This window comes from Lathyrus oleraceus, chromosome 1, assembly GCF_024323335.1.
Source record: "Lathyrus oleraceus cultivar Zhongwan6 chromosome 1, CAAS_Psat_ZW6_1.0, whole genome shotgun sequence".
In the NCBI taxonomy this organism is placed as follows: Eukaryota; Viridiplantae; Streptophyta; class Magnoliopsida; order Fabales; family Fabaceae; genus Lathyrus; species Lathyrus oleraceus.
Window position 1 is genome coordinate 130,681,347 of NC_066579.1, and position 12,602 is coordinate 130,693,948.

Sequence of the window (12,602 nt, forward strand, 5' to 3'; positions counted from 1 at the left end):
TATTGAAACGAAATCGAACATGAGAAACTTCCAAATGGTACCAAGCATTACACCCATGCGTAAGTCCTTCAATATTGATCCAAATGAGATGATCTTGGACTTTTTGGAAAGGTGAGATCAAGCCAATCATGCCAATCATATCAATTCCCCACATTGAGAAGGGCCATGGAGAGGAAATGACATTCAATAGTGTCGGAGGAACACAAATTTTATCTGCATAAATTTGACACTTGTGGCATTTCTTCACAAACTTGCAATAGTCAGATTCCATTGTCAGCCAATAGTATCCTTCTCTGAACATCTTCTTTGCCATAGCATGTCCCTTGAAATGAGTACCAAAGGAACCTTCATGGACTTCAGCCATCAATAAGTCTGCTTCGTGTCTATCCACGCATCTGAGAAAAACCATATCGAAGTTTCTCTTATAAAGCACATCACCATTTAGGTAAAAGTTTCCAACTAATCTCCTCGAAGTCTTCTTATCTTTCAAAGATGCCCCAGGCGGGTAAATCTGACTTTGGAGGAAACATTTGATATCAAAATACCGCGACTTTTCATCTTTGACCTCTTCAACAGCAAACGCGGCCTATCAAGACGCATCACAATCAGATTAGGGACTTCATTCCAGAATTTCACCATGATCATAGAAGCCAACGTTGCAAGAGCATCTGCCATCCGGTTTTCATCTCGAGGGTTATGATGAAATGCATCCTTTGTAAAGAAAGTTGAAATCCTCCTTGCATAATCTCTATATGGTATCGAACCGGGCTGATTCATCTCTCATTCACCTTTGAATTGATTCACAACCAAAGCTGAATCTCCATAGATGTCAAGATATTTGATTCTGAGATCAATGGCCTCTTCAAGCCCCATAATGCAAGCTTTATACCCAACCATATTGTTCGTACACTTGAAAGTTAATCTAGCTATAAATAGAAAATGAGTGCCTTGGGGAGTAATAATCACTTCCCCAATGCCATTACCATACTGATTAACAACTCCATCAAATACCATGCCCCAACGGGAACCAGGTTCTGGCCCTTCTTCAAGCAATGGTTCATCACAATCTTTCATTTTTAAGTACAAAATGTCTTCATCAGGAAAATCATATTGTACTGACTAATAATCTTCAATCGGTTGGTGAGCCAAATGGTCAGCCAAGACACTACCTTTAATCGCTTTTTGAGATCGGTATTCAATATCATACTCTAATAAAAACATTTGGCAACGGGAAATCCTCCCAGTTAAATCAGGCTTCTCAAAAATATACTTGATTGGATCCATTTTGGATATCAACCAAGTAGTATGATTTAACATATAATGGCGTAGACGCTTAGCATCCCAAGCCAGTGCGCTACATGTCTTTTCAAGCATAGAATACCGAGTCTCCCAGTCGGTGAATTTCTTACAGAGGTAGTAAATTGCGTATTCTTTCTTTCCAAATTCATATAGTTGACCAAGAACACAACTGATACTCTCATCGAGCACAGTCAAATATATGATCAAAGGTCTTCCTTCAATAGGAGGAGACATAATCGGAGGCTCACGCATATATGCTTTGATACTTTCAAAAGCTTTCTGGCAATCCCCGGTCCAATCACAAGACTGATATTTCTGAAGAAGTTTGAATATAGGTGCACATGTGGTAGTCATATGCGATATGAATCATGAAATATAATTCAAACGGCCGAGAAAACCTCTGACTTGCTTCTCAATTTTAGGCACAGGCATCTCTTGTATTACTTTGACCTTGACAGGATCAACTTCAATACCCTTCTCGCTGATAATAAAGCCCAACAACTTACCAGAACGAACACCAAAAGTACACTTATTGGGGTTCAAGCGGAGTTTATACTTCCTCAAAAGCTGGAATAACTTTAACAAATGCTCAACATGTTCTTCTTCATCACTTGATTTGGCAATCATATCATCAACATACACTTCAATATCTTTATGCATCATATCATAAAAAAGAGTGATCATAGCTCTCGGGTACGCTACACCAGCATTCTTTAAACTGAAAGGCATCACTCTATAAAAGAATGTTCCCCAGGGTGTAATGAATATGGTCTTCTCCATATCTTCAGGTGCCATCTTGATCATATTATAACCGGAAAATCCGTCCATAAACGAAAAGACTTTGAATTTAGCTGTATTATCTACCAACATATCAATGTGTGGCAGATGAAAATCATCTTTCGGACTAGCTTTGTTCAAATCTTTATAATCAACACACATGCAGACTTTTCCATCTTTCTTCGGAACAGGCACAATATTGGCCATCCACTGCGGATCTTCAGAGGTTACAAGAAAACCAACATCAATCTGCTTTTGTGCTTCTTCTTTGATTTTCACTGCCATATCAGGATAAGTCATTCTCAATTTCTGCTTGATTGGCGGGCATTCTGAATTTAACGGCAATTTATGCTCCACGATCTCAGAATCCAAACAGGCATGTCTTGATAGGACCAAGCAAACAAATCTGCATATTCTCGAAGAAGATCAATCAACCCCTTCTTAGCCTCTGGACATAGTTGAGACCCAATCTTGACTCCCTTCACATCATCTTTGGAACCCAAGTTGACTAGTTCAATCTGCTCTTCAAACGGCTGAATGGCTTTTTCCTCATGCTCAAGATAATTCATCAGATATTTCCTCATCATCAGTCTCTTCCTCAGTCTTAAACACAGGGAAATCAAAGTTTGGAGAGGGAGTAGGATCATTGTACTCAATGTGTTTGGGAACCAACCTGCATAATGATTTGATACTTTGATTTTAGAGAAGTGAATTACGACCAAATATTATGCAGATGGACAATTATTATTTATTTATGTTTTTGTGATTACCATTTTTAGAAAAGTAAAAAGTAAGAATAAAACATCATAGATGTGGATGAATAAAATTGTATTTCATTGATGATAATTGAAATGCCTAACAATGTTCCCCTCTCACTTAGGCATAGGAGAAGGATTTTTCTAAAAAAATGAACAAAATATTACTTAGATCGATGAACAACAATAGGAACATCAACAACAACCCAATTGTTGCAAGTCTGGCCATGCGTCACAGAATTGACGCAAGCATGATCGTCACCATCCTTGATCACAACAGTTGAGTGTTGATCATTACCATGAATGAACCCTCCACTATGGAAACTCGATTGAACATCTTCAGCTTTGATGTTGAACGACCCTAGTTGAAATCCCAATTCGGCCCTATTCTTGTTTTCAACAATCTCTATCATACGACCCCACTGATCAGTGCTGCCGGTCTCAATAGCTTTATGAGCATCCTTCAAAGAAGACATGGGTGCCCCGGTTTTCTTCACTTTAGAAATAGACAAGGCTTGGAACGGAGTTCCAACCTCCTCCTCAGCTTCAACATAATAAGAGGATGACAAATGGCTCACTAAAAGCGCCTTCTCTCCACTGATAACGACAAGCGTGCCGTTCTTCACAAATGTATGCTTCTAGTGTAGAGTAGATGTCATAGCTCCTGCTTCATGAATCCACGACCTTCCCAATAAGCAGCTATATGCCAGGTGGATATCCTTCACTTGAAAAGTAATTTGGAAATCACTTAGACCTATCTTAATCGGAAGGTCCACTTCACCAATGACGGTTTTACAGGAACCATCAAACACTTTGATAATCACGCCAATGTACCTCATAGGGGCACCTTGATAAGAAAGACTGGACATAGTTGATTTTGGGAAAGATGAACCAGTGTCCACCAACACATTGGACAAAGCATCTTCCTTGAAGTTCATCAAAATATGGAGTGCAAGATTGTGATTTTTGCTTTCCTTAGAAAGCTCTTGATCATAAAAACTCAAATTATTGCAGTAAGTAATGTTAGCAACAATGTGGTCAAATTGATCCACAGTTTCATCGTGCTCAACATAGGCTTTCTCTAGCACTTTATGCAACGCTTCTCTATGTGCCTCAAAATTCATCAATAGAGACAACACCGAAATCTTTGACGGGGTTTGGAGCAGCTGCTCCCCCACATTGAACTCACTCTTCTTTATTAACCTCAAAACTTCATCATCATCATTAGTCTTCAGCTTGTTGGATTCACCAGACTGACGCACTGGAGTACTAACTGGATTTACCACTGGCATATCCACCTTTTTACCGGTTGCAGTATCCTCTACCTCCTTCAGAAAGACTGGACCAAAGACACGACCATTATGGGTCACCTTTGTAATATCAACTATATCCACCACGAAATCTACTACAGGTAAAGGAATATCTTGACCATTCTCTACCATGGTGGCATTATACTGATAAGGCACAACTTTATCGGATGCATACGGAACAGGGCCCTCTAACTGTATTTCCAACGGTTATACCGATTTATTAACATTGTTGATATTGTTCTTACTTCTATCAAACTGGATTACTACCCGCTCAAGGGTCTTGAACATAGGCACAATCACATTCATATCGTTTATATCCCTCGACTATTGAACTGGATTACATTCTCATCCATCAACTTCTGGATATCCCTCTTGACAATCATATACCCACGAGGGTTCACACTACATGTTGCACAACCATCATGGTCTTGCTCACAGTCACTGATTAGACACAAGGTTCTATGTATTTTCACCAACGACCTACGGATACGTCGTACATCAAAAACTCAAAAATTCCCCAGACACGCATCCACTATGTTGACAGTAGCATTACCATGATCAGGCAACAAATTAGATTTTATATTAGGCGCACGGTCCTTAAAGGACACCATCCCACTTTTCACAAGCTTTTGTACTTCGTACTTCAGCGGGTAGAAGTTCTCAATGTCATGGCCTGGGGCTCCATGGTGAAAGGCACAATGGAGTTCAGGTTTGAACCACCATGGAAGTGACTCAGGAATTTGAGGTGGATTTCTGGGTTGAAGTAGGTTCTTGAGAACCAAAGATGAATATAATTTTGCGTAGGACATATGAATGGGATCAAAAGAGACCTTCTTCCTCTCAAAACTTTGTTGATTATTGTTCTTGTAGTTGGTTCTTTGTTGCGGTTGTTGTTCACGTTGTTATTGTTGTATCGGAACAAATTGATTGTTGGAAAAAACTGAAATCACTGAAGAAAATTGATGTTGATGCTGACGCGGTTGAGAATTCCTTTTGACATGAGGCCTCCTCTGCCTCCCCACAGTTACTGAATTAGTTTCCCCCTCCTTCCTTTTGGAGAAACTTCCACCATACTTCTTACTGGATGATGCTTCTTCCTTAGACACATTTCCCTCTCGGACTCCCTCTTTTAACCTCATCCCCATATTTACCATTTCTGTAAAGTCACTAGGGGCACTGGCAATCATACGTTCGTAATAAAACGAACTCAGGGTCTTCAGGAAAATCTTCGTCATCTCTTTCTCTTCCAATGGAGGATTAATCTGACCAGCAAGTTCCCTCCACCTCTGAGCATACTCTTTAAATGTCTCCTTATCCTTCCGAGACATAGACCTCAGCTAGTCTCCATCAGGCGCCATATCAACATTATATTTATACTGCTTAACAAAAGCTTCACCCAAATCGTTGAAAGTACGGACACTTGCACTGTCCAACCCCATATACCATCTCAAAGCAGCACCAGTCAGGCAGTCTTGAAAGTAGTGAATCAACAACTGACCATTATCAGTTTGAGTTGATATCTTTCTGGCGTACATAACAAGGTGACTTAGTGGACAAGTGTTTCCCTTATACTTTTCAAAGTCAGGGACTTTGAACTTCATCGGGATCTTCATATTCGGTACCACGAAGAGCTCAACAACACTCTTAGCAAACAAGTTTTTTCCTCTTAACATTTTTAACTCCTTTCGCACCTCAAGTAACTGATCCTTCATTTCGTCCATCTTCTCATATACATCTGGTCCCTCAGATGGCTCAAAAAGGTATATGGTGTCCTCAACACGAGGCATAGTATGAACAACTGAAGGCGACATAGACATGGCTGGGCTAGATGCAGGCATAGAAACAAAAGTGGGTGCAAACCCTTCAGGCATAAAGTTTGGTGGCATTCCCCATGGGAATCCAGCACGCATGGATGAACCGGATTGGCTAGCAGTGACGGGAACAATTGAGGTAGCAACTTCAGAAATAACAGTCCTATGGGGAGGAGTTGCGGGAGTTGGTGAAGAATAATTCTGCGCAGCAAGAAGAGACTCCATCATAGCAGTCAACCGTGCAATCTCATCCTTCAAATATCTATTCTCTTGTTCCAAATGTTCCATGACCTTGGGTTGATTGGCGTGAGTGTTGTATCGGTGAGTCAGCTTGGCTGGAGCACATAAGAATAACCGATAAGACAATCTGGCGGAAGAAAACCTGCCATGTATATGATGCATGTAATGCAATATTTTGGATTGTTTATAATTTCAAGGAACACATGAAGTTCTATTTGCAAATATATTTAAATAATAGTAGTAACAATTTGATTGACCATAAAAATCTCGTTTTATTCATAAAAATTTGGAAGGATTACACTAAGTACAATTTCAGAAACCAAAGTACAAATACAAGGGAAAAGGAAACTAATCATCCTAAGGATCCCTTAGCAACTGTATCAGATGATCTGGCTGTGGGTGCGTACTTCCTTCGGATGCGTTGAAACTCAGACTCAAAAGATGTCTTCATCTGAGCCTTCTCAAGGACAAGCTGATCAACAATCTTCTTCAAAGCACCCGAAGGTTGAGGCATACTAGAGGAAGATGAACCCTTTGGCTCTCTCTATCTCTTCATTGATCGGTCTTTGAGAAGTTCAATAAGCGCGTCCTTGCCCTTTGACTCAAGCTGCAACTCCTCATGCTTTCGGCTCAAAGTATGGAACTGCTCTTCCCACATGTCTCTCTCTTGCTTCATCTTGGTGAGTGCGTCTTCCAACTCCTTTATATCTTGGTTAGGGAGAGTTGATGGCTCATCCACAACTAAAGACATAGGTCTTTCACAAGCATACGACATCTTCAACTTCAAGGCTCTCTTCTTCACCCAAGTAGTGTAAGCTTCCAAAGCTACACAGTTGTGCAGACCCAACTCGGATCTTCCTTTCCTATGCACATTATGCCAAGCATGTATCATCTTCTGGTTCAAATATTTGGGATCTTTACCCTCTAGATAGAAAAGACCTTCTAACTGAGTGTTATTAGGTTTGTCTCTCAAGGGGAACCCAAGATGACGATGAGCCAAAGTCGGGTTGTAGTTGATTCCTCCTTGTATACCAATGAGGGGAATATTAGATAATTCTCCACAATCATCAATAATATCCAAGCTACTCAATGCAGAATCATACCAAACAATATCATCATTAGTGAGAGACATAAGTCTCTGAGACCACCGTAGACATTGCTTGTTCTCCAAAAAAGTAGGCGTCTGAGGCAAGTGTGAAATAAACCACTTGTACAGAAGAAGAACACAACTCACAATAGTCCCACCACCTTTAGAATTCCTCAAATGCAAAGAGAAATACATATCACCCAACAGAGTCGGAACAGGATTCCTAATCAAGAAGATTCTAATGGCGTTAACATCAACAAAACCATCAATGTTAGGGAAAAGAGATAAACCGTAGATGAGCAACACAAAGATGGCTTCAAAAGCATCCACACTACCGACTTGAGAAAAGACAGTGGCTTTACCAATGAGGAACTCAGAAGTGAACCCAAACATTCCTTCTTTCTTCACCCAATGAGTCTCAATCTCAGACTTCTTCAAATGAAGAGCTTCAGCTATGATATAAGATCTGAGAATCTACTCCAATCCACTAAAAGGTACCTTGTCAGAAACGGGTATTCCCAAGATATGGGCATACTCCTCTAACATAGGCATAAGCTGATAATCGGGAAAAGTGAAGCAACGGTAGAGAGGGTCATAGAATGAACCACAACACTTAGAAGTCCTTCAACTACATCAGCAGATACCACAGATAAAATCTTCCCATGACGTTGCTTGAAGTCCAAGGGATCTAATACAAAGGATGATAACTTCCTTAGCTCTTTCAAATCAGGACATTTGAAACTGTACTTCTTAGTGTTACTTCGTCCAGAATCCATGGTCTGAAAATAAGACTCATTTTCTTGAAATTTATTTTTGAGATGAATGTTATGATGTGCATGAATTCATGAATTCAACAATCAGAAACAAGGGATCACACACAAGGCAAACACAAACAAAGGTCAATGGATGGATCAAGTCATCATCAATATCAATCATCCATTTTGGTGGATTATGGCTTTCACCTTATCAACACCCAAGTTCCATTGATATTGACAAGACTTGATTGGATCAACCAAGAATCGAAGGGTTTGTTGTGAGTCACGAGCATGGAGTCTGGTTAAGAACCATCCTAAAGAAGTTTACTAAGGATAAAAACCTATAGATCATGTTCTAAAAAGTTCCTAGAGTCTTAATTCCATCTATCGGATATTATAGGTTAGGATGACTAACTCATCAACCCATAATATTCTCAAGAGAAACTCGTATGAGTGTAGTTTCGCGTAACAACTTTTATCAGGTCTACACCTTAACAGTCTCCGCATTACATCCTAAATAGGCCAAGTTGGGTTAAATGTTCTACGGTCCTCAGCTTCTTGCACCCCAAATCAGAGAAAGTAACGCCTAACCACAAATAACTTGTGTGACATTAGTAACTCCAAAAGGGTCTTCACTGAGTAGATGGGTCTCAAGCCAACTTGTTAAGAACTACTCCACACAAGTTGAACATGACCATACCATCCTCCTATCTTAATTGCACTCAAGTTCGGGTTAGAACTTATTTCACCACTCAGAGATCACCAAGCACAACAGACATATTATATCATACAAACAAGTATACAAACATCAAATATACAAATATATACACATAAAAAAGTAGGCTAAACCCACTGAGGACTACTCCCCAGCAGAGTCGCCACTTAATTTTTGTAGCGGTAAATTCATGACCATCAAGCTATGGATAATCTTAACGTCAATAAAACCAGAGTCGCCACCGCACTTTTATTGTTTCCAAAAGAAAAGAGAAAAGTACGAACAAAACCCAAAGATATTAAGTTTTCAAATCAAAACTTATAAAATTTCAAAGATTACAGGTAAGGGGGTCGGTTACACAGAGGGAAGGTGTTAACACCCAAAGTGTCCTAGGTAGCCCTTTTTATGTGTGTATGTGTGTTTGGTATAAAATGATGTTTGAGAAAAAATAGAGTGTGGGGTGAGAAAAGAACTTATTGATTATATTTTTGTGTTTGACAGGACATTCGGTCTTGTGCCTACGTACCAACATAAAAATGAGGGATCAAAACCTCGTAGTTTATGGTAACAATTTCAAAATGAGTGGATTTCTTTTAATCAAAAGTTTTAATAACAAGTGGAATAAAGGGGCCAAAAGTTTGAAGGAGTGTTAGTTCTCTTTGTCTTTTGAAATTTTAAGTCAAATATGGTTAAGTTTATTTACAAGTTTGACTTAAGAAAAGAGTTTGAAAATTCAATCGCATAAGGCCAAAGTTTCTAATTTGAAATGAAGTCTAAGTTTGAAATCACAAGCAAAGAAGATTTTGAAAATGGGGGAAAGATTTTGAAAAGTGGGAGGAGATGAAGAGACTAATCCTAAGCATAAAATTAAAAGTTCAGAGTTGAAAAGATCTGACCAATGGGATGCAATATCAGACATCATGAAGATTAAGGCATCAAATAAAGATGGCCACATCCAAGCGAGCAAATCCCATAGCTAGCAGTCTTCTTTGTCTCCTCATGTATGAGATGAAATACTCCTCGATTAACTCAAAATAATGCATCAGACACAAGATCAAAAATAATAGTTGGCATCAAGACAATGTAGCAGATGAGTTCAAATGAATCCCAGGACTTGCATCAGATGAAGGCTCAATTCACAATAACTTGGTCTCAGAATGTTGGTATTGACCAAGTCCTTTTTGCACAGGGAATGTTGCCTGATCTTAAGTCCAAAAGTTCAGATCAAGCTCAACAATCCACCAAACATTTTTTAGGGTTTTTATTGTTTATTAGGTATTTTAAGATCCTAAGACCACAAACACAAACAATATACACAAACAAATATATACAATCACAATATGTGGCTCAAATGAACCAAGTGAAAATGGCATAAACATAAACAAATTAAATGATATGTAAATGATAATGAATGGTAAATGACTAAAAATTAAATTGCATAAAGTAAACGACTTGAAAGTAAAAGCAATATTAATAAAAGTTAGTCAAATGGTAGTCAAGGTTAATTATATGCTAGTGGTGCTTTGCTTTTCAAAAATTGATTAAGTCATTCTTTGGAGAACACTCAACCATCTATTCACAAGCATGGCCCAAGATATCTTCCAAAGGGAGGAAAAAAGACCAAGTTTCCACACTATGCCATGAAAGATGGGAGACTTACAATCTCACTTACTAGAATGTTATGTCTTTAGGGTCAAATTTAGCTCTATGTTAAGCAATCGTAATTGGACTTATGTAGAAGTCACAACTATTTGAGGCTGGGCAATAAAAATTTAGGTGCTAATGCATGTTAGAGATTTGGTATAATGAACCAAACTCCTAAAACATACCACACACTAAAAGAAAAGATCACAAGGGATGAACCTATCTCATCCATACTTGTATTGGTTCATCTAACACAAGGTCATTGATGAACCAATTAGCCTTAGGATATTGAGACTTCATCGGTCAATAAATAGGATGGGAAATAATGGGGATGAATATGAAGAGGGAGGGGAGATGAGAGAAACACAAATTGGTCATGGGAGGAATTTTATCAAATTAAAATCATTCATTCATTTTGAGAGATGAAATGTACATTTCATCAATCTCCTAAATCCAATGATTTTAATCCAATAAAAATCAAATCAACCTTAACAAAGGCCCAAGCAAATAGTCAAACATCACAAGACCATAAAAATGGCTCAACATAAGTTTTACATAATTAATCAATTAAAGATGCATAAAAATACAATTTAACTTAGTCAAAACCTAAAACCTCTTCAAAAGACCAAATAAATGGCCAAGAGATTTATTTTAGGTAAAACAAGGTCAAAGGACCTTAGACAAAAAAATTCATGATTTTTGAAAAGTCAAAAGTATTTTAAACAATTAAAAATATGCACAAATACATTTAATTCATGAAAAAAATCAAAATTAATCCAAAAAATAATTTTAATTCAGAAAATGGGAGAGAAAAATATTTAAAGATTTTTGTTGAAAATCCCATATTTTTTTGTATTAAAAATGAAATTATGATGAATTAAACAAAATAAATGAGTTAAATGAAAAATCAGAAAATAAAAATATATTCAAAAAAATAAGGGCCATCAGATCTCCCTCATTAATTGAGATGGCAGATCTCATGGCCACGCGCTAAGGTGCATCAAACACATGAGTCAAGCGTAAGTTGAGTCAAACAAAACAAAGGCCATGATTAAAACGTGGAATCAAGATTAGATGCTTGGGAAGCTGCTAACACACCACCGGAGCCCCAACTCCGGTCATCTTCTCTGGTGAGGACCACCGGACTGGTCCAACCAAAACTTCATGAAAAATGAAAACACTAATTTGAAAAAAAAATGCTCATGAGCACGAAGCTGACCTCCATTTCTTCCAATTCCAAGTATATTGAAAGATACATGGATTTGAAATTTGAGGTTCATGATTTGAGTTGCTTCGATTTGACCTTAAAACAACTCAATCTGGTTGATCACATTGGTAGGACTTCAGCAAACCAAAACTCACAAAGAATAGTGAAGAATTAAGAGAGAATCGAAGAGATAAAGTTTCAAAATTTTCACCTTCGAGTTGCTTCATATTTTCTTGATCTTGATCTGGATTTGCTTGATTCCTCTTCCTCTTGCTTGTAGTGATCAATTGAGATGGAAAGGGCAATGAATTCTTGGAGTTTGAATTTCAAAATAGAAGGTGAAATTCAAACTCAATTTCAATGAAATCTTCAAGAATTTCTATGGATTGAAGGGTTTGGATCGTCTTAGCAAAGCTTGGGCAAGGTATTGATGAAGTTCTGAGCTCATTGCACTTGTAATTATAGACAATTAAATGCTTTCTACACACTTTCATTTGAAATCCAAAAATAGTAATTGCATCATGAGCTTGCATGGGCGTGTACAAAGCCCAAAGAATGATTGGAAAAGGTCCAAAATCGTGCACATGTGATGCTGAAAGCAATGCATTAAGCCATGCAATGTTGAAATGAAATTCAACATGAGAAACTTCCAAATGGTACCAAGCAATACACCCATGCGCAAGTCCTTCAATATTGATCTAAATGAGATGATCTTGGACTTTTTGGAAAGGGCAGATCAAGGGGAACAACTTCAATGTTGAACAACTTTACATTTGAATCTTATATCATTATGAATTTTGAGGTTGAAGTTTGGAAAATCAAACATAAATGAAATTTTTCTAAATACCAAGTCAAATGTTTACATTTTCCACCTTGAATAACTTTTGTTATGGACTTCAAATGGAAAAACTTCCTTCATCAAAGTTGTAGCTCTTCCAAACTGCTTCTATTTGGTCACCAATTTGACCTCGTTTGTATTTGGCATGAAGGAGTTATGCATTT

At 38.0% G+C, this 12,602-nt stretch overlaps 1 protein-coding gene across 1 annotated transcript; it reads right to left on the reverse strand.

The window, feature by feature from the left end:
- Window positions 1-3,469: 3,469 nt before the first annotated feature.
- LOC127095538 (uncharacterized) lies at window positions 3,470-4,273 on the reverse strand. Its single transcript, XM_051034217.1, has 2 exons — window positions 4,081-4,273; window positions 3,470-3,816 (listed from the first exon to the last, which is right to left on the reverse strand). Exons 1-2 carry the CDS (start codon window positions 4,271-4,273, stop codon window positions 3,470-3,472), a joined length of 540 nt encoding a protein of 179 aa, XP_050890174.1.
- Between the last annotated feature and the right edge of the window lie 8,329 nt (window positions 4,274-12,602).

Excerpts from the sequence above, each read along its gene's own strand:
- LOC127095538 (XM_051034217.1), bottom strand. The coding sequence starts at position 4,273 with ATGGTAGAGAATGGTCAAGATATTCCTTTACCTGTAGTAGATTTCGTG. Across the intron at positions 3,817-4,080 it reads TACTCCAGTGCGTCAGTCTG|AGCTTTCTAAGGAAAGCAAA; the intron begins GTGAATCCAACA and ends TTTATGATCAAG.